Here is a 23,058-nt window from a genome sequence, read left to right as displayed (position 1 = left end):
TTAATTTTTATTCTATTTTCACATTCTTTCTTACTCTATTGGACAAGTTCTCCCATATAGCATTAAAAAGGTGTCTTTGAAGAGATTACAATCTAATCATCATAACAATGTGTGTCTTTCAATGTATTCCTTGATGATAAGAAAAACTTAAATATCCATCTTTTATGGTAGAAACATTCTGGTTCAGAAAATTGAGAATAAAGTAAAAATGTTATTATATGTTATTACTATGTGGTTACCCAACTTCTACTAGCTAGTCATCATAAATTAGCTCCTGCTAATTTTAGCTTCTGCTAAAATGTGCCTGAAACAAGGGACAATTTCATATGTGTTAGGCTCATATACTTACAGTGAACCTGGGCCAGTTTTCAGCATATCCTAGTTCCTGGCAATTGGCTATACAGTATGTTAACTATCTGAGATGAACTAGGAATTTCAAGAGGGAGAATTCCAAACAGCAGAAGCAAGGAGGAGGAAGAGGACGAAAAATTCTTTTTTTATTGCTAAGCTGCCTTTGAAGGTCTTTTTTTTCCCCACTCAAGGGTGTCACAGCCTACTTAGGTCTGCCCAACATGGGCACCTAGCAGCACCTTAGTAGAAGCTGACTTTATGGAATGCACCTGATTCCTTTGGGAATTGAGACTTGGCACTCCTGATTCATGCCTTTTTATTCTGTTAGCTTAGGGAATTCTTTGGTGTGTTGAAGCAGAACTTTCTGCTAGCAGGATGGAGCACAAAGCACTCTCATGCAAATTAGCAAAGATAGTCTTGCTTCTGAAGCAGCAACCAAACACTTCCCTTCAGGGAAAGAGAAGATTAACATTTGCATATGCTTCAAGGTGATTATTGAATCAGGGACTAAGTTAGAAAAGATTCAGGGCCATCATCCTTCAAAATAAAAGCTGAGGTAAATAGACCCTCATACGCAGATTCTCAAAGAACCTAAAATGTCATGGAAAAAGTAGTGATTTCCTCCTCTGTTAGTGGACCTGGAGAGTGGGGTGGGAAAACTAGCATTGTGGTTGGTGTCTGTATCCTTGAAAATGGCATCATGTCAACAGGGAAGCTGCTACATGAAGTCTGACCATTAGAGTGATTGAAACTTATCGAGGCAGCTCATTGTTCTTATGAGGTACATAGGCAGTGAAGAAATGGAAACTGAAATCTGGGACCAAAGACACAAGGAGATAGCAAGCCAACTCAGATGGAGACTGACTGAAGGTGGAATACCCGTAACAACAAAAAAATCTCAAATTGTGCTTTTCTTCTTTTTTAAATAGGAGTAGGGAAAAAAAATGGAAGCACCATCAACTGTGAGTATAAAACCAAAATATTAGAGTAAAACACTTTGGAATGTTAATAGATTATGAAGCTAACTCTCTAGAGTGTGGCTAGGCAGCTTAGTGAATTAATTGCTTATGAATTAAAAATAAATTATTATAAAATAGATTTCTGTACATTTTACATACATATAATCTCTTTCAATATATAATCCAAGTGGAAAGTTATGCATCCCTGGTGTGTTCAATCCCAGCCAAAGTCATGCCCAGTCATCTGGTAGAACTTCAAGTTGAAAGGTCTATAGAATTCGCGCAATCTCTGCACCACCTCACGATCAATCTCTGGGTGGGTCCTGCCCTTGGTTTTGCCTAAGCAGTGGGGTTTGCTGCTGCCCTCTGCCTTCTTCAGGCATGGGAAACCCTTGGTCTTGTTGAAATAAAAATGCTTGTCAGTGATGATCCTCTTGAGACCCAGGAAGTCCTGCACTCTGCCCAGCTCACCTGCTGGGTCACTGATGAGCCGCTCCCCACTGACAAAGAGCATCTGGCCCAGTGGGAAGTGCCGCAGCCAGTGCTCCAGGTGCTTGGCATAGATGCCGATCTGGATGGCACTCCAAGATGTATCAATGAGGCCTGTAGTTCTGTTTTTGAATGTCAAACTCTCAAAGGTGGGAATGTCAGGTCTCTTGGAGAGCGTCTGCGTGTAGTCCGAGATGGCCCTGGTCACTGGGTCCCTCACCACAACAATGAGCTTGGTGTCCTTGGACATGGCTGAGATGCGGGCAGGTGCTTCGCGGGTGATAAAATAACTCGGGGTCTTCTCCATGGTGATCTGCCCATCCAGGGTCCTTGGCATCAGATCCCTGAGAAAGACAAATAGACCAAATTCAGTTCAGGAGTGACCTCTCTTTGGCCACCTTTTCTTTTTTTTTTTTTTTTTTTTTTGGTTTTTGGGTCACACCTGGCAGCGCTCAGGGGTTACTCCTGGCTTCATGCTCAGAAATCACTCCTGGCCGACTCGGGGGACCATATGGGATGCCGGGATTCGAACCAATGACCTTCTGCATGAAAGGCAAATGCCTTACCCTCCATGCTATCTCTCCGGCCCCTCTTTGGCCACCTTTTCAATATCAACTCTTGTTATTTGGGCTCTCCCTAATACTGAAGCAATTTTCTTTTATAGACAAATATTTGAGTAGCCTTTGGGAACTGTTTGGTATGGCCCTGAAACACAGCAACAACACAACAAAGTCTACCACTAATAAAAAAGACACACAAGCAAAATTATTTTTCATTTATTCAATTTTGAATCTCCACTGCCTGCGTTGCTTATGTGACCATGCATCAGAGCAGATCCAGAAATCCTGCATACAAAACATGCATTCTAACTCTTTGATCTATTGCCATAGCTAAAACAATCTTAGAGTGAAAAGTACATTTGCCTCCCATCTTAAAGTGTAGAAGCCTGATACTTAATGTGAAGGGCCTTACTCCCAAGATGAAAACAGGAAGATAGGTGGGATAGGTTCCACACTATCCAGGTAGTATCCAGCTTTTAGCCTGCTATAAATATCTGATGTCAGAACACAAGTTTTTGGTCTCTGGAATTTCATAAATAATAGCATTAAAGACTCCAAAGATATTTCTGCCCATGTGTCCTGCTAGCTTGCCTAGAATTGCTCACCATGCCCCATAAAAATCACAATATCAGCCACAGAGAGCTTGGAGTTCCTGGACTGCCCACCACAAATGTAGCCACATTACAACTCAAATTTTTTTTCAGTACTGTCATTCCAGTAGGAACTCATTAATTTAGACATTAAATATGTGTATCCAAAGCCACCTACTACCTACTGTTCAGAAACAAAATAAATAACAGAAAATCATGTAGCAACAAATTGCTTAGCAAACCTTCTTCTGACAACGACTTAATGACCTCATCATGAGATACATTTTCATAACTTTTCTTACTGTACTTTAAAAAATAATTTCATTTACACATACTTGTAAGCAAGAAATATAAAATATATTATTTTGTGCCTGCCAAGAAGGTAAACTTGGGAATGAATATGAATCCAGAGACAATGACAAAGGGAATTTTGCATTCGATGTGGGATTGGTCTTGGAATAAGTGTATTATGAGCAACTACATGATACATGGTCTTTAGTAATTTATTTTTTAAAAAAATTGGGCAATCAAAAAAATGCTGATTAATAAAATACCAAATTTTAACTACAAATATTTAATTTTTCTTTAGGCACAGTGTGGATATTCCTGTTTAACCCACTAAATTCAGGAATTAAAAAAATTAACAATTTCCAGGGCCAGAGTAACTGTACAGTGGGTAGAATGTTCGCTTTGCATTTGGCCAACCCAGGTTTGATCCCAGGCATTCCATATGGTCTCCCTAGCCTGCTGTAAATAATTTCTGAGTGTAGAGCCAGGAGCAGCCCTAGTGCCATTAGGTGGGCTTAAAAACTAATAATAATATAATAATAATAATAATAATAATAATAATCCACAGCATATTTGAACAAGTATACCTTTAACTGAAGCATTTAAAACTTACACCTTCAAGTCATCTCTAATTACCTGGGACATAACTTCTCTAAAGCTCACACAGTAGGAATGATAATGTAAATAAATTCTCTTATGGAGCCCAAAAAAGCTAACTCTCTAGAGAGCTCCTTCCGAGACTTATAGGAAGAGCATTTTCCTTTAAGGAAGATCACTTTGCAATGTAACAGCTATCCCTGGCTTAAACTAAAGCTGGGTTGACCCATTTTACTCATTAACTGCTTAGATTTAGTGCAGCAGTGTCATCTGACTAATTAAACAGTATTAATCAATTCTATAATCTGAAGATTAAACAGAATCTTGACTTAAACTTAGTTGCATTTTTCTAAAAGGCAGGTGCAATTAGGGAAACTTCAACTTTCTCTCCTTATGTTTAGTCATTCTTCAATAATTTAATATGCATAACAAAAGTGCTAACACCATAATGGAAGAAAGTTCAATCCCAATGTTTTCTGGGGTTATAGTACAAGGAATGTGTTTAATTTAATATGCAAAATAAAAGTGCTAACACCATAATGGAAGAAAATTCAACCCCAATGTTTTCTGGGGTTATAGTAGAAGGAATGTGTTTGGGTTGTTTCCTGTTTCCTCAGTCAGTCCATCTGAATCAGCATGGGTTGACTCTTGCCTTGATACTCTTGACTGCTTCCCACTGAATAAGGTTTGTGACTTAGAGGTCACATAACTTTCTAGGCCTCAGCTTTCTCATATAAATCATGAGAGAAAGGAGGATATCAACTATTTCAGGTTTTTGAGAGGACTATTAATACATATGGAGTCTTGTGGATGGTTGATGCCATGAAAATGACACGAACAATCTTCCACTGTCAGTTCTGGACAGGAATACAAGCTTTGACCACTCATTTCCACCCCACAGACGTTCAAGGGGGGACACAAAAAATAACACAATAGACTCTGCTCTCAGCCTGCCTGGGTTTTAGAACCATTTCTGCACCTTTGTTTCCTGTTTTTACTCAGTGACTTTTAAGAAAGAACTAAATAAAATCGCTTAAAAGGTAGTAAAGACTAAGAAAACATAATAAGGCTCATAAAAAGAAATCTGAGGACCTCTCTGTATTGAGGTCCAAATGCAAAGCCTCCTCAATCATAAACAGTGATGTGTGAAGTGGTAGATTTTCTAGGTATAATTCCTTTTGACCATTCAATCCATTGACATATCAGCACTAGGTGACACCACCTCTCATGTAGTCTGTAGTCTGCCTATATGTCAGGAAGCATACAAGGGGCTTCAGAATTTAACTTAATTACAAGTTAGTCATAGGAGTACCACTGCTGTGGCAAAAAAGACTTGTCAGCTCCAGCTCAACAAAAACTCTGTGGTCATTCTCCCTTCAGTGTACTCTAGAACAAGCAAGAATTGTGTGGCTGACAGCTGAGATGAATAATTGAATCACTATGGTTGGGACAAACACCTTCTGAGCCTCAGCTGGCTTCCTAGGTCTTATTTCTGTATTGAGCACTGGGATTAGCTGTAATCAACCCCAGCATAACCCTGTGTACCAAACATGTGGGAACAAGGCATAGCCTGAGAAGTTTGTGGAAAGTTCCTGGCACCTTTTGGACAGTTACAGGCCAGTCCCTTCTCTCTCCACTTAAGTTGCTTTTCCAACCCTATTCAACCCTCAACCCCCAATCCATACTGTCTTTTTCTGTTCACTTTCTGAGCTTCTTTCTCACCCTTACTGGAAAGTCTCCAGTATGGACATTCAAATACTCTCTGAACTTAGAGAAGAAAGGATGAGGATGTGGTTGAAGCAAGCCAACTCACATGTGCCCAGCATACCCATCCCAGCAATCCCAGTAGCCCATAACAGCTCCAGGCTGGCCTCCAGAGCTAGCAGGGAGGTCCTGGGGAGAACTGACTTTCTCAATACAAAAGCCAATTTCTCAAACTGATAGTCACAGATAATAATTATACCATGCTTTTTGGAGCTTGCAGAGATATTCTCACATACATTATCTGATTTAAATCCTCACAACATTCTTTGAGGAGGCATTGCAATCTCCAATTTACTAATGAGGAAACAGAGACCAAAGGAAAGGGTAACTCACTTGTAGGCGTCTTACTGGCCAGAGGTCAAGAGTTGGGACTTAACATTGCCCTCCTTAATGATTCTTCTTCCATTCATCACAACCCTCTCCACCCATTCTCCTTTGTTGTAAATATGATGAAAAGCACAGAGCCACACACCTGTTCTATCTTTAAAATACCTACTTTTGTTTCTCTAGTTCATAGATTAGGATCTTAATAAGAGATTAATACAAATAATAATTTAATAATGATACAGTATTAAAATCAGAAGACCACAATAATAACTGTTTAAAAATGAGTCATATTTTTAAACAATGGATCTCTTAGGTTCACCTACTCCTGCAGTTAGCAGTAAATTGCATTCTATCATAATAGTAATAATCCTTTCCTTTGACCCTTCCTCACCTGATGGATACCTCACTGATAGCTGACACATATCACCAGTGGATACTTGTGAAACTGAATTGTACTACTAGTGCAAGTTTGAAAAAGACAAGCCCAGACTTATTGCTAATAATTACCCTTGCATAAAGCCTATATGTCCTGACTAGATCTAAAGGGTTTGATCTATAACAAGTGATGGTAAATAAATACCTAAATAATGATGGGGGGCATGTGTGTGTGATAACCATAACAGAAAACAGTAAAGATGTCATTTCTTTTCTTTTCTTTTTTTTTTTTTAGGTTTTTGGGCCACACCCGGCGGTGCTCTGGGGTTACTCCTGGCTGTCTGCTCAGAAATAGCTCCTGGCAGGCACGAGGGACCATATGGGACACCGGGATTTGAACCAACCACCTTTGGTCCTGGATCGGCTGCTTGCAAGGCAAACGCCGCTATGCTATCTCTCCGGGCCCAAGATGTCATTTCTTTGATGAGACCTAATGTGTGAGGCAGGATATTTGTCCCATGTAGGCCAAGTATAATAAATTCTATAAACATTTGGATTGTCAGTGGTCTCAGAGAAGAAGGTAACACATTTCACTTTGGGACTACTTGCAAGAGAGTAATTAATCCCTGGGTGCATATAAAATCATGTGAGGTGATTTGAGCTAAATATCTGGATCCTATCTCAAACCAAAACCTTGGTTAGCAAGAGGTCAATCTATCTTAGATGATTTTCATAGGCAACCAGCTCTGTAAATCAATATGGAGTGGTATCTATGGCCTGGAACTTGCATAAACTTCACTCATTTATTCCACTAAAATTTATGGACACCTAAACAAAAATAGTGAAGAGGGTGGAAAAATTTAACAGAAAAAACAATACTGTGAATGGAGCTAAAAGTGTTGGGTTAATCCGACACTTATTTATATCAAAGATCTAGATCTGGGGCCGGATGGTGGTGCTACTGGTAAAGCGTCTGCCTTGCAGGCATCCCATATGGTCCCCCAAGCAAGGAGCGATTTCTGAGCACATAGCCAGGAGTAATCCCTGATTGTAACTGGGTGTGGCCCAAACAACCAAAAAGAAAAGGAAAAAAAAAAGATCTAGAGTTGAGTCTAGAGTCAACTTGTCTAAATTGAAAGCTGACCAGTTTTCAAGGGTGAGAGAAGGTTATGCTCTCATGGTCTACAAACTACACAGAATAAATAAAACAATCAGAAAGAAATAAAGTCTGGCTCAATATAAACAGATTTTGAAAAGTTTTTTTTTTAAATAAAAGATTGTTTATCAAAAATGCACACACACACAGAGACACAGAATCATCAGTTTGTTGCTGTTGTCTGTTTAGGGGCTGTATCTGGTGGTGCTCAGTAGTTACTTCTGGCTCTGTTCTCAGGAATTATTCCTGGTAGGGCTCTGAGGACCATATGGGATACCAGATAACAAACCTCAGCTATCCACAGGCAAGGTGAATGCCCTGTCCACTGTACTATCTCTCTGGCCTAAATTATCAAATACTAATCAGCAAAATGAGGCAAACTGAAAGGCAACTAAAAGCCAGAAGTCATAAGGATGACTCTACTACTATAATAAAGAAAGGCTAACAGATGCATCTAATTTTTTCATCATCAAAAAAGTAGATAATATAAATATAAACATAAGAAACAAAAGAAATGGGAGAACAGTACTAGGACTACATTACTTGATTATTCTTTTGGCAAAGTTCAAGGCTGACAAGTTCTCTTTTAAAAAAAATCCAATGAAACTAAGATTCATTAACATCAATTATAACTACTTCACTCAACTTCAACCAGAATCAATAAGAATGGTTGAATCAAGAAGAGAATTTAGAATCTCGGCTTAGTCCCCAAGCTCATCTTTAACCTGTGCCTTTGCCAGGTGGGAAGGCAAATCAACTTCCAACTGGGGACTGACTTGTTGTCACAAGTCTTTGTATAGAAAAGCCCAGAACATCCCGAGTCTCATTTGTGCTTTTATGTATAGCTACTAAAATCTAAATTTTAAAATACTTCTGGCCTGAATAAGGGGAAAATAAGAATGAACTAGATAAACTCTCAAAAGCTCTTTAATCCTGTTTTCTAGTAGCAAATGTTGCTTTGGTTTAATTATCTAACTTCTTTCTTTCACTGGATGACAGGCTTACTCTGGTTGCCCCCAAAAATGAACTTATTGTTTGAACTGGCTAAATGCTCAATAATAAAAAGATTGTTGATGTGGGTGTAACCAAATTCACTAAAGTCAAACAGACCTCAAAACATTTATGAGAAATCAATGAAGAAAATGAATACATTTTAGAGAGTAGAGAAAGCTGCCACTCAGGCTGGATTGAGAAAATTCCTTCTCCCACCATCACTATCAGAAAGAGAATAATTTCTGACTTCAAAATATTTCTCTTGTGCTCCCCTTTTCCATATGGGGAGCGTAAATCCTCTTAAAAATGATCACAAGTCTTCTAAACACTGTCTTAAGAGAAATATTGAAACAAACTAACAAAAGTGATCTATGATGATTTAGAAATGTTAACCCAAGAGAAGATGTTTAATTTTTAGTGGAAATAGCTCAAACGACCAGAGAGCATGTCTGGTATGCACAGGGACCCATGTTCTAGCCTGAGCACTACTTACTACCTTAAGAGCCAGCAGTATAACTCTCTCTCTCTCTCTCTCTCTCTCTCTCTCTCTCTCTCTCTCTCTCTCTCTCTCTCTCTCTCTCTCTCTCTCACCCACACACACACACACACACACACACATGTAAGTTTAAACAGTAAGTTATACTTACTATTGCTTTCAAAAACAAATTTATTTATTTTCCTGAAATTTACTGTTTATAGTGTCCTAATATTGTTCTTAGTTGATTTGTCTTTCTGGCTGTATTTTTTACTTTCTGCGCCTGAACTTCCTGATTTATAAAACTGGTGCTGGAAGAAGAGGTTGCAAAAAATCTGCCTACACCAGGGGTCTCAAACTCAATTTACCTGGGGGCCGCAGGAGGCAAAGTTGGGGTGAGGCAGGGCCGCATAAGGGATTTCACAAAAAAAAAAAAGTAAGCGAATAATTGCGAATACTGCGATATTTGAAGGCCGGCCACGGGACACAAAATGTACGAAGGGCCACGAGTTTGAGACCCCTGGCCTACACTAATAACTTCTCTGACCACAATAATCCAAAGATGTAGGCCAGAAAACTGTAAGGCCACATCCTATTCAACTTTTCCAATGAGCCCCAGTCCATCTCTGAGAATTCAAAAACAAAAGTTCAACAAGGAGAACTCTTTATTAAAAGATGAACACTGGTGGTGAGAATGGCCCTAATTCGTTGTCAATGTATACCTTAAATATTACTGTGAAAGACTGATAATTTACTTTTATCACAATAAAATTATTTTATGATGACTGTAGATTAATAGGAAAATTAATCTATACACTGAAACAAAGACATAAACATAATCCGATCAACCTCTTCCATATCTATCAAGGAAATAAAATGACCCTAAAAAAGAGGAAAAAACAGAGAGTACCAATTTTTAGTACAAGATAAATCCACAACAGCAACAGCTAAACTCACTGGACTCTCCAGAGATAAAGGAGAGGAAAGAGAAATAGAGCACTAGGAATTCTTCGGGTAATGAAAATGTTCTGCATGCCACTATAATAATGCATGCTTCTCCTTATACATTTCTCTAAATCCATAGAATATCCACTGAGAGCAAACCTGAAATGTCAACTATTGACTCTGGATGAAAATGACATGTCAATGTAGAGTCATTAGTTGTGACAAAGTGAATTTCTTGAGTTTGGTGGTATTTATAATGGGAAAGGCTACACCTATGTGTGAGAATTTATGGTGAATTTCTATATTTTCAATTTTCCTGTGAGCCTAAAATAGTGATTTAAAAATAAAATTACAAAACTCTACACTGAGATCCCATCTCTCTTGTATATTTTACTGAACCATGTATGGCTTTCCCCTTGGGAAATAATGTGGTCCCACATTATTAGTCTGGATCATCACCCTGGCTGGGCTATTCTATCATCATTGTTTCCTATCATACATTGGAGTTGAGGACACTTGGTGATGGGGAGTGAGTGGTAATGGAGGGTGCAGCATCCTCTTTGCTTCATCCAAACTTTAACCCATAACCCCTCAGAAAAAAACAATGAAGGTAAAAAGTCTTAATGCAAAACATGCATGCGAGGGCTAGAGAGATAGTACAGCAGTAGGGGTTTGTCCTTGCATGCAGCCAATTCAGGACTAAAGGTGGTTTGAATCCCGGCATCCCATATGGTCCCCGTGCCTGCCAGGAGTGATTTCTGAACACAGAGCCAGGAGTAACCCCTGAGCACTGCTGGGTGGGACCCAAAAATAAACAAACAAACACAACAAAACAAAACATGTAAGCAAATTTCAATCCTCTATCTTGAACATATATAGGAATGGGTGTCATTTTGCCAAATTAGACAGATCCTTAGGCTACCTGGCATTGGCCCCAAATCTCCTCCTCAGCCTTTAATCTTTACATAGTGGTTCTGGCACCCTCTCCGCCCAAATTCATTCATACCCAGGAAGGAAGTGAGACCAGCCCATGAAACTGGATTCATTCCTTTAGATTTAGCCTAAGTAACTGCTTCTGTTTTCCCCTCACAAGAAAGTGTAGGAAACCAACTCACTCAGTCCACTTAATATGAAAGTGGCTGGGATGGAGCCAGAGCAGTGGTGCAAGGCATAAGGCTTCTGCCTTGCGCATGCTAGCCTAGGAAGGACCTCGATTGGATCCTCCTGTGTCCCATATGGTCCCCCCAGCCAGGAGAGATTTCTGAGTGCATAGCCTGGGGTAAACCCTGAGACTCACAGGGTGTGGCTGAAAAATAAAACATACAATACAAAAACCCCAAAAGTGGCTGGGTATGGGAAGAGAGGGGCTCAAACTTCAGAGCTGCAGACAAGTCCTGAGGGTATGATGGCAGACCAAGGAAGCCTTATCTATGAAGGTATCTCCCAAAGTCCAAGTAGGTGGATGGTAGGATAGGAAAAAATGTCTTACAGCCATTATAGTCCAAATTACATAAATTCTTAAAGCAACAAGTATAGATCAAGCTGTTGTTTGACCAAAGGAGAAAAATGGAGTGAACCTCCAAGGCAGTGTTCAGGAGGCTCCATATATAATTTTTTGGCCAATCAGGCTGGGGATTTTATTGGCGGGGACTCTGAGGATGTGGTCTAATTCAGGCCCTGACATGGCAGGGATAACCTGGACCCACTGTTACCGTGCTTGTGGATCCTCAGGGCTGTTACAGTGAAGTTCAGGAAATTGATTGGGTTGGCTGCATAGCCAGTCTTTCTCCTACCACAGAAAGCTGAGGCACCCAAGGTTGAGAAAACTTTTCCTGGAAAATTTGATTGTGGGCAAAGAAAGAGGAGTTACTGTCTGGCTCATGAAATTGCAACTTGAACTATAAACTGTAACTCTGAGAAGTTTCTTCTTTAAAGCAACTTCTTCCCAGGAGAGGATTTGGCCTCCCAGGAAGAGGTTGGAGGAGGAAGATAAGTAACAGCTCACAGCTCACCCTCTCAGTATCTGGAACTTTCTTGCTTTTATAGGAACTTACAAGCCTACCAGTACAGAGGACAGTTCAAAGAGTAAATATCTCCATTTAGGGAAGATGTTTGCATATCAAAAAAGTTCCTTCGGAGGGGTTTTCAATAATTTTAAGTAAGGTTGTCTGTAGTCTTTGTTCTTTCTCCCAGGTCCAGAAGCTGGATCTGTGAGCCTATAGGAAGTGATGTCACTGTTCATTATAAAGTTCATCAAATCTTTTTCTTGCTTTGTTTGAAGTAATGGGTGGAAAAGAAGAAAAATAACAAAGGATGGAATTCCTTCAGGCCTCCTTCTCCAGCCCTGACTCCTTCTATACCCAAGCCCCCAAACATCACCACAAGGATTTGCTTCCATTGTCCTAGAATTTCAATACAGTTCAGAAAATGAAAAGCCTTTGAATGCCTTAAGGGGGTGGGGCACAAAAGAGCATCTCCCTTCTCTAGGTCAACTCAAGATTCCTTTCATTTTGGCTGAATCCTCTGTTATAGATCCTGCTTCACAAAGGCAAGTTCCTGTTCCTGGAAGAGGATACGGGTGGGGGGAGGGAGGGAAGAGAGGGTTTCAATTAAAAGTTAAGAGCCCTTTGTGTAAGAGCTCTCTGGAGCATTGCTTGTGTTTCTTGGACCTCAGTATGTATTTAGATGCAAAAATCAAAGTAATCTCTGCCCTGATTCCTGAAAAACAAAAATCAAAACCAAAACAACACCAACAACAAAATGGTATAGTTTTTTTTTCCTGATCATTATAAAAAAAAAAAAAAAAACGTTTTCTGTGAAGCACTTTTTATGAAAGTAAAATCAACTCAGCTTTTGAATAGAGTTGATGGAGTGCAGCACCCCAAAAGGAGGATAGTGGGGTACCTAAGCTGGCAATGGTCCAGCACAGACCAAGCTAACATTTTGTTTCTGATGAATGCTGGCTTTGCCATATGGAATAGGGATCAGCTCCTGGTGGGGAACACTTATTCTTTTTGAGGGAAGAAAGGTGGAGAAGAATAAAGTGTGGGTTTTTTTCCTCTGGCAACAAAGGGCTACCCCCTTGGACGGGTTTGGAGTTTTCCAAATGCTCCTGTAAATCCTCCTCTTCTCCATTGCATGTCTGTAAACAGACCTAAAGTTTAGAGCAGGGGTCTCAAACTCGCAGCCCGCGGGGCCATTTGCGGCCCTCCTTGAAACATTTTGTGGCCCGCGGCCGGCCTTCAAATATCGTAGTATTTGCGATTATTCGCTTACCGAATTATCGCAATAAAAATCGCATTAGTAAGAAAAAAATCGCATTAAACATTCGCATACCCCAGCAGTTCCGTTCGGGGTATGCAAATGTTTTATGCAATTTTTTTTCTTACTAATGCGATTTTTTTATTGCGAATATTCGGTAAGCGAAATCCCTTATGCGGCCCTGCCTCACCCGGACTTTGCCTCCTGCGGACCCCAGGTAAATTGAGTTTGAGACCCCTGGTTTAGAGTTTCTGAACCACATAGAGCTGACCGATCAATAGAGCAGAGGAACATCACAGCCATCACATCCCACTCAGCCCTTAACTTCTAGGGAAGCCAGGAGGGAACAAGCAGAGCATCCTGACACTAATATACACCAAATGCTAGACACCCAAGAGCCTAGATTCTGTTCCCTGCACACTCAAAGCTTTGCTGTTCCCCTGTGTACAGCTGAATGGACTGACTTCAAAGGGTCTTCTTTGATTGTAAAATACTATGAGGTGTTTATTACAATCTCCATATCAACCACCTTATTTCAATTTCTCCAGTTAACTATACAAGTTGGTAGGAGTAAAAAAGAATATCTATAAGTATCTTGATAAGTCTGTAGAAAAGATGCCTCAAAAGAGAGCATCAAGATATACAAACTCCAAGAGTATTTCAGACGCAAGTCAACAACAAACTAAAAGTGGGTACCCACTGTGAGGCTTATAGTGAAATGAAATGTAGGGTTGGAAATCAGGCTCTGTGGCCTCAGGTGAATTTCCTAACATCTCTGAGTTGATTTTCTTCCTCAATGATATGTCTAATTTATAATATTTCCTGCCGAAGATTCAGTACATTTGTGACTATACTCCAAAAGCACTCAATGTGCCTTTTTCGTGATCTCTTTTGTAATATGGCCCTCATATTTCCAGAGAAATCTGCTAAAGAAAACAGCAAATTTTTTCCCTTATCTCTCCACATCCTGTTCCCAGCCATATCTACTGGTACACAGGGCTCTCTCCAGGTTTTGTGATGAAGAATAACTTCTGTTAGGGGGAAGGTCACCGCCTACAATGGCCAGAAATTACTCCTGAGTGCACTCGGAAATTACTCCTGGGGTTGATCAGGAAATGGAATGCCAAGGATCAAACCTGGGTTGTCTGCAGGAGCAAGTGCCATATTAATCAATGTACTATTACTCCAGTCACCAATGGTCACTCTGACAGTATTTGGGGGCCTATATGCGGTGCTCCAGATCAAACTGGTATAGACTACATACACAAATTGATTTCTTAATGCAAAGGATCATGTGAAAAAAACTGAATCTTAATTTCCTATAATTTTTCACTTCTGTAATGAAGTAAATATCTCATATTTGAATATTGGCTTCTAAGTTACCTGATATGATAGTGAAGATAAAAGAAAACCGAACTCCCTTTTCTTGGGTTGACATCTTCGAACAACCACGGTATGTTAAGTGAAAAAAAAGTGGAACATACGACAGTCCTTCATATCAACCACATTTGGAAGCCCTTTCCCCTTCCCCTTCTCTCCTTCCTTTCTCTTTCCCCTTCCTTTTCCCCTTCCCTTCCATTCCTACTTTATGTCAGTGTTTTTCAACTTTTATTGTGCAAAGGCACAGTTTTTTCATGAAAAAAAAAATCATGAGGCACACCACCATTAGAAAACGTTAAAAAAATTTAACTCTGTGCCTATATTGACTACATATAAAGTAATTCTCTTGAATAGAAGTAAAATAAAAACAAAGAAATTATTTTATAGTTACTTTATTATGAAATAATAAAGTATTTTATAATTGTTCCTATTTCTGTTCACTTAATCAGTGCAAATATTAGTGTCAGGATGCTCTGCTTCTTCCCTCCTGGCTTCCCTAGACGTTAAGGGCTGAGTGGGATGTGATGGCTGTGGTGTTCTTCTGCTCTATTGATCGGTCAGCTCTGTGTGGTTCAGAAACTCTAAACCTGGGCCTGTTTGGCTAATATTCTGGCAGGAATCTAAGAAAGACACACACATAGCTCTTCATCAACAGCTAGAATGGATGAATGGACAGGGCGTTTGCCTTGCATGCAAAAGGATGGTGGTTTGAATCCCGGCATCCTATATGGTCCCCCTAACCTGCCAGGAGCTATTTTTGAGTGTAGAGCCAGGAATAACCCCTGAGCGCTGCCGGGTGTGACCCCCCCCACCCAAAAAAGTTTATATTATCAATGGGGGGGAGGGGAACAGCGATAACACAATTATAGGACATTTGGTTGCAAGTGGCTGACCTGGGACATACCCAGGTATGTCTTTCTGCCTTTAGTTTTTATGTGAAGCTGCATGTTACGGATGGAATTGGAATTTTTCCCACAGCACACCAGACAATATCTCACGGCACACTAGTGTGCTGCAGCACAGTGGTTGAAAAACACTGCTTTATATTACCAGTAACCAACATGTTTCCTGACTTACATATTTGGGACAAGGGAAGTCCTAGTCAATTCTTAAGTCAAAGATACTGACTTCATCCTGCTCTCCACTCTCTTCTACTCAACAGAATCCCATCAGAGATCAGTACAAAGCAAATTAGATCTATAAAGATCCTAAAATTTATTGAATTAGCTAAAATAAAGGGTAAAGATTGCAAATAAAATTCCCTTAACAGAGACTTAGAAGAAGAAAAAAAAATTTGTTTGTTTGTTTGGCCACATCCAGTGGTGCTTAGGTGTTACTTCTGGTGCTCAGAAATCACTTCTGGCAGGCTCTGGTGACCATGTGAGATCCTGGAGTTCGAGCCTGGGTTGGCCACAAGCAAGGCAAACTACTTCCCTGCTGTGCTATCTCTCTGGCCTCAAAAGAAGAAAATATCTTTAAATAAGAGTGATAATACAGCAAATAGAGAGTTTGGCTTGCACAGGGTCAACCTGGGTTTAATCCCTGGCATCCTAAATCTTCCAGTGCAGAGACAGAAGTAACCCCTAATACCACCAAACCGCCAATGTTGTTCCCTCACTTTTTATCCAAGTATTTACACTCAGAGAAACTGCTGACAAAAAATAAGTTTATCTTCCACTCCTTATCACCACTAGGACTTTTTCCTCCTAGCTGGTTTGTTTATTTTAAACTGACCAAATAAAGGTTTCCTCTAAAAAGAAAAGAAGTAACAGTGCCAATAAAATACCCATTAAAATACCTTCTTCCCATCTTTCTTAGAATTTTCAGTTAGATAAGTAGGAAAGCTTCTAGGAGTAGATTTTCAGCAGGAGCAAAGAAAGTCCAACTTCACCAAAATACTTATTCATTGTCATGGTTAAACATTTCTCATTAAAAACTCAATAAATTTGCAAAAAGTTAATATAAAGAATTCAACTTTATGTACTTCATGTGCAAATATGGGAATATGGAAAGTATCGGAGGGTGTAGCTACACAAAGTATTCTGTATAATTTGAGCAGACTTCATCATTTTTATGTTCTATTAAACTTTTTAGTAGGCTATGCTCCCTGATAAATCTTATAATTTCATGAAATTCTTCTGTGATTTAGACAAAGCACCATCCCCTCCTATACCACAATTCCAAAAAGAGAGCAGTATGAAGAGCAAATAATTAGAAGACAACTGAGAGAACTGGTAAGAATTTTATGTAAGATTCGTCTCTTAACCTGCATTAACTTGAGTGAAAAATGAACTTTATTTTAAAGATATTACTAAGAACAAAATGTTTGGTTGAATTGTATTGTTGAATTGTCCTCCATGTTGTATTATGTATTTGTTTAAAATTGATTCTTTAACATTTTTTATCTCTAAAAGAAATAAAAACAAAACAACAAAACATCAGGAAAAAGGAACACTTACGTACTGAAGTATGTATTGGCCAAAATGAACACAAACAATGTACAGATGAGTCACCAATATTTAATGACAGAAGGCAAAATGTGTGAAGAGAAAAAAAACTGCAGACTTTAATAATAATTACTTTTGCATCAGGCTTGAAAATTGTGATGATCTCAATATTCTAAATCTCAGTGATGCTAATTCTAGAACCACACTGATATTCCATCACATATCCCTGGTTTTCCACTGAAGATAGCCCAAGGCCCCTTCTACCAGATCTCCTATTACTTTCCTTTCTCATATTCTTCTGCCCCCCCATCAAGTTAGAAAATGCTTTCTGACAGATGTTTATGAACTGCACATCCCATCTCTAACCACATAAAAAAAGCAATGTCACAACTTTGCTGAGTTATCTCAATGTTCCTTTATTCCAAGTAAGACTACCTCTTTTATAAAAATAATATTAAAGTAACATTATAGCATTTTGCAGGTTTTATATGTGCATTATTATAAATCAATGTCATAAATCAATAATAAGCTACATTAAGTTTATCACTAAAAAGCCAATTCTATCATTTACCAGACGATTGACCCCTATTAACTAATTTATTCATGCCTTATTTCCTTCTTTCTGGTAACCACTAATTTTTTTATAGTCTAAAAGTTTATTTTTATTTTATTTTATTATTCATTCACTCATTCATTCATTTATTTATTTTGGTTTTTGGGCCGCATTTATTTATTTATTTATTTATTTATTTTTTATTTATTTATTTATTTTGGTTTTTGGGCCACATCCGGCAGTGCTCAGGGGTTACTCCTGGCTGTCTGCTCAGAAATAGCTCCTGGCAGGCACAGGGGACCATATGGGACACCAGGATTCAAACCAACCACCTTTGGTCCTGGATCAGCTGCTTGCAAGGCAAACGCCGCTGTGCTATCTCTCTGGGCCCTTATTTTATTTTTTAACTCATTCATTTGTTGTTTGTTTATGTACTACATGGTAGACTGTATATACCACAAGAGTGGAATCATATAGTATTTGTCTTTGTCCATCATTTATTTCATTAATGAGCACAGCCTTCCATGTTTTTGCAAAAGACAGTATTATATATATATATGTGTGTGTGTGTGTATGTATGTATGTATGTATGTATACATATATTTCATTGTACATGGACATCACAGCTTTATCCATTCATCTTCCATAAGTACTTAATTTATTTCCATATATTCCCTACTGTGCACAATGCTTTAATGAATATGGGAGTATATATAAATGTCTTCAGTTTAGTGACATACTTGTTTTGTGTTGAACCAAGTATAACATTTGCCAAGTTCTTCCATTAATCATAACTGAAATAAGTTCTTAATAACAAACAAATATAACCCTTACCAGTATATCTGGAGGAAAGTCATGATTACCTTTCATTTTTAGAAATTATTTTTTACACCAAATGCTGGATTAATGTTTCTCATAAAAGCATATTCCATGCCAGTGGCTGTTTCCCTATAAGGCATTCTTAGTAACAAGAACAGTCACTTGTTTCTGTGATTTGTATAAGTGGAGTGTTTCTTGTTATAAAGGCTGCTAGTTTCACATCCATTATTATCTGAAAGACATTTCTTAGGCTAGTTTCTGGCTCATTGTATGGTACTACTGAGTTTCCTGTTTTGCTCTCATATTTTATGTATTAATGGGCCTTTATGTACCATTTAAAAACTGATTTGTAAATCATTTAAAAATATGAAAATATCAGAAAGAGATAAAAATTAAAATTCTAAGAAAGGTAGGGACAACATGGTGAAAAGAGAGAATCTGAAAGTACTCTGGGCACCCACAAGAAAAAACACATCGAAGGGCAGGGAGATTGTAGAGGGAATACACAGAACAATATGGCTCCGGTAGCTCCTGAGCACCACAGAATTGAGCAACTCTACATTCTCAGACTCACACATTGAACTGTCAACCCAGTTTAGTCAAAAATTAACTAGAAGTAGCTCCTGGGCCTACTGAGCAAAAGAGCGAGCTAGAGACAGAGAGACAGACAGAAACAGAGACAGAGAGAAACTACATCAAAAACAATTAAATATAGAATCCTACATGGGGCCCTACGCACAAAACTCTCTGGAAAACCCAACTATCATATCCTAGAGATATTCTGCTATAGAATAAGGAATGGTAGATGACTTGAAAGTTAAGGAGAGTTCTGAAATAGTTCCAACAGAAAACATTTCAAAATCCAGGCAACAACCCCCTACACTCCTCCGAGAGGAATATATTGATGTTATATAAGCAGGGGTATGCAATAGAGAGTGAAGAAATATGTGCACAATAGCATGGAGCCCTAGTATCTTATAAATGACTTTGGCTTGAACCACAGATTGAGGATTGAGTTATGATAAATATTCAGGTTTCAGATACTCAGGTATTTTTACATCCAATGAACTTGGAGGCATGTGACTGAATGAGAATTAGAAACTTGAGTTCACACTAGTGTTAGACATTTCTGTTGCTGCTATGGATGCTCTTGCTGAGGTTCTGACTGAAGGTCAACCATTCCAAAGGTCACCTTTCCCAGGACAATAACACACAGCAGGCTCGTAGATATGGTCTTGGCCAAAACAACAAATTTAATCTCTTTCAGTTCACAATAAGCTGCTTACAGGTATGTAGTAAGTATGATGCTACAAATGTCCAATATGGGGCCAGGACACAGCTAATATCATAGTCAACAGCAAAAATCTGAAACCGTTTCCTTTTAAGATCAGGTACAAAGAAAAAACCAACCAACCTCCCTCCCTCTCTTTCTCCCTTTCTCTTTCCCTCTCTTCCTCCCTCTCTAATTCTTCCCTTCCTTCCCTTCTTCCCTCTCTTTCTTCTCTTCCCTCCCTCCCTTCCTTCCTTCCTCCCTCCCTCCCTCCCTCCCTCCCTCCCTTCTTCCTTCCTTCCTTCCTCCCTCCCTCCCTCCCTCCCTCCCTCCCTTCTTCCTTCCTTCCTTCCTTCCTTCCTTCCTTCCTTCCTTCCTTCCTTCCTTCCTTCCTTCCTTCCTTCCTTCCTTCCTTCCAATTTTGAGTCACACATAACTGTGCTCAGGACTTATTCTTGGCTCTACTCTCCTGATGGGGTTTAGGGAAGCACATGGGGTTTAAATCAGATAAACTGGATTTAAGGCTAGAACTCTACCTGCTGTACTATTTCTCTGGCCCCTTGGGACTTACTTGCACCACTATTATTCAATGTAGTATTAGAAGTAATTCACAGTTTATCATTTAGTCCAAGAAGAAAAAAACCAATAAGTTCAAAAGAAACATGCATACCACATTCACTGCCATCCTATTTACAGAAATCAGAACCTAGAAATGCAGCTTAATAAATATCAGAAAACAATGCCTGGGTCTTGTACTTCTCAGCTCACACAAGGAATCTGAAAAAAGGGATGGGCTTTCATGCATTTTGTTCCTAAGCTTCACAGGTGCCATAGACTCCACTACATGGTTCATCTAAGGATGGAGGATTATGAGCCTCTGACAGATCAAGAGCAATCTACCAGTCATGGATCAGTTGCACTATTTTCAAAGTCTGAGATGGCTTGTTATGTCAGTGAATACAGCAGACATGATATTCTCCTGTACATGAGGGTGGTATCTCATTTAGGCCCCCAAAACTTTGCTTTCCCTGAATTAGCTAAAAACAGTTTTTCTATCTTTATATTTTACTAAATATAAATAAAATTTCTAACATAACAGGTCTGCATGTGTTCTTTAAAGCTACAAAAATACCACCCACTATAATATTAATTTTCATACAAGTGAAAATTTAAAAAAAAATCCTTCTCTAATAAAAAGCCCAGGTGCTTCCCTTCAACAGACATATAGCTTTCTCTTAGTTGTTCAGAATGAGGTCAATTCTACAATTTGTTTAGCACCTAATTCATGAGAAAAGATTATGCATCCAGAAGTTGTCTCACTATACTAACTTTCTCAAGGACTATTTTAGAAATGGGGAGATTAAAACAATGGAAAGGGAAACCAGAATTCCAGAATATTCATCTTTGAATCTTGCCATTCTCAACATTTCTAAGAAACATCAATACTCAAGTGCAGTAACCACCCCACTAAACCCATCAATCATCATCTTCCTAAAGAGGTTTCAAATTTCCCTTTTTTTCTAACATTAATAAAAAAAATTAAACTCTGGTTATAAATTAATTCTTGGAATCATATAGTTATAAATGACAGACAAATATGGGAGAGAAAACCAAAGGAGGAAGGAAGATTAATTTAGAAAGTGGGAGTAAAATACTGACTCCCTGTACTCCTACCCAAAGCCTTTATTTTAAGAGTTTATTTTGTAATCAACCCTACCAAGAGAAATTATCACAAAACTGAAAAACAAACCAAATTAGCCTTTCCCTGCTATAGCTCTAATTCTGCCACTGCTTCTTTTCTGCATATAATAAATAATCTTTAGGTTTTCAAAGCACCACAGGAGAAAAATAACAATGGTCCCAAATCCTAAAACCTGTAACACAGAGCAGGATTACTCCATGAAGCTACCTCAAAAAAAAAAAAAAATCTGTTCTGGAACTACACACCCAGCTGGAGCCAAGGAGAAAATTAAAATTTCACATTGGATTCTATAGACAGGCAAATGAGCTAACTTGAAGCTATTCTCTCTACTTTCTTCCAGGTGTGTAGAAGGAAAAATGAGTGGGTTCTAAATATCCAGAGGCCAGAAGTCACAGTTCAATCCGTTTTAAGAAGTAGGAAGAAATACAAGCTGTGCCAGGGTGAACAAGCCTCTCAGTCCAAGAAACAAACAGGCTAATAAATTAGAATGGCAAAGCTGCTCAATTGAGAATCAATCAATAGGCTGCCTCCCTTCTAGCTCATTAACTATTTGAGATTACCATCAGATGGGGAGTAGCTGCTCAGTTGGAAATTAAATTAGAGCAGTGAGAAGCTAGGAATGTAGAGTGGAAAGTATCTGATGAGCAATCCTGGTGAAAAACTCCACTACCTTCCCACATTGCTCTTCTCCATCCTTGGCCTTCTTTGCAGTTTCTCTTCTAACACTAGCTATAAGCATGCCAGCAAAAGGGGAGGATATGCTTGTTTGGTTCTTAAATAAAAATACAGAAAACGGGCTGGAGTGGTGGTGTAAGGCGTCTCTGCCTTGCCCATGCTAGCCTAGGATGGACCATGGGTTCGATCTGCTGGCATCTTATATGGTCCCCCAAGCCAGGAGCAATTTCTGATCACATAGCCAGGAGTAACCTGGCCACTGGGTGTGACCCCAAAACCTAAATAAATAAATAAATACATACATAAATAAATAAATAAATAAATGTATAGGAAACAGGTTAATCCTAGTAATATACCCCCTCCCCAAATGGCTTCATGAAACTAGATGGTCAGAAATTTTTTGTTCAGAAAAGAACAGAGAAAAAATATATTCATATAAGAAGCAATGAAGTTGAAAAACAGACAAACAAAAAAAAGCAAACAGGAAAGGGGGTAAGGAATAAAAGGAAACACTGAAGTAGCTAGAGGAAATAAAAACACCATGCCCCACCATCACCCCCACAGCAGAAGTCTAAGCTCCTCTAAGAAGGGCAGCAGGCACTAATTGCACATTCAGAACAGGTGTGTGCCTGCAAAGTCCCCTCCTAATTACCAGGTTGTGCATCTGGCATAGGCAGCCAGGCCTTGCTCAGCTTTTAAGAATGCTGCAGTCTAGGGTCCACAGGGCTGTTCCTGTTTTAGGTCCAAAGAGCTGAGAAGTGGAATTTCTAATTGCATGGCTTTAGGCTTTCTCCTAATGAAAGGCTCCATCCAGGCAAGCAAAAGGCAACCAGCTTAGAGGATGGAGTTCCCAGAACTCCTAGTGAAAGAAGCTCCAGTGCTTGCTTGTTTTTCTGGGTGGCAACTTTTATGATCACTAATTCCTCTTCAATATGTTCAATGCCATCTTGTAAATCCCTCTTCCTAGCTGAAATAATTGAGTGTGTGTGTGTGTGTGTGTGTGTGTGTGTGTGTTTGTGGGGTGGCTGACACATGATAAACTGTTCCAGTTACCCTTTGAAGTTATGATGTAAATAGTCATT

At 39.1% G+C, this 23,058-nt stretch overlaps 1 protein-coding gene across 1 annotated transcript in view; it reads right to left on the bottom strand.

The window, feature by feature from the left end:
• Positions 1 to 560: 560 nt before the first annotated feature.
• The window catches only part of HS3ST3B1 (heparan sulfate-glucosamine 3-sulfotransferase 3B1), a 42,846-nt gene continuing 20,348 nt past the window's right edge, over positions 561 to 23,058 (bottom strand). Inside the window, exon 2 of the mRNA XM_049776920.1 lies at positions 561 to 2,143. Coding sequence (XP_049632877.1) covers positions 1,525 to 2,143 — 619 coding nt within the window. The 3' untranslated portion in view covers positions 561 to 1,524. The remainder of the gene's footprint in view (positions 2,144 to 23,058) is intronic.

Source organism: Suncus etruscus, chromosome 7 (assembly GCF_024139225.1).
Source record: "Suncus etruscus isolate mSunEtr1 chromosome 7, mSunEtr1.pri.cur, whole genome shotgun sequence".
NCBI lineage: Eukaryota > Metazoa > Chordata > Mammalia > Eulipotyphla > Soricidae > Suncus > Suncus etruscus.
This window is presented reverse-complemented; position numbering and strand designations above follow the sequence as displayed.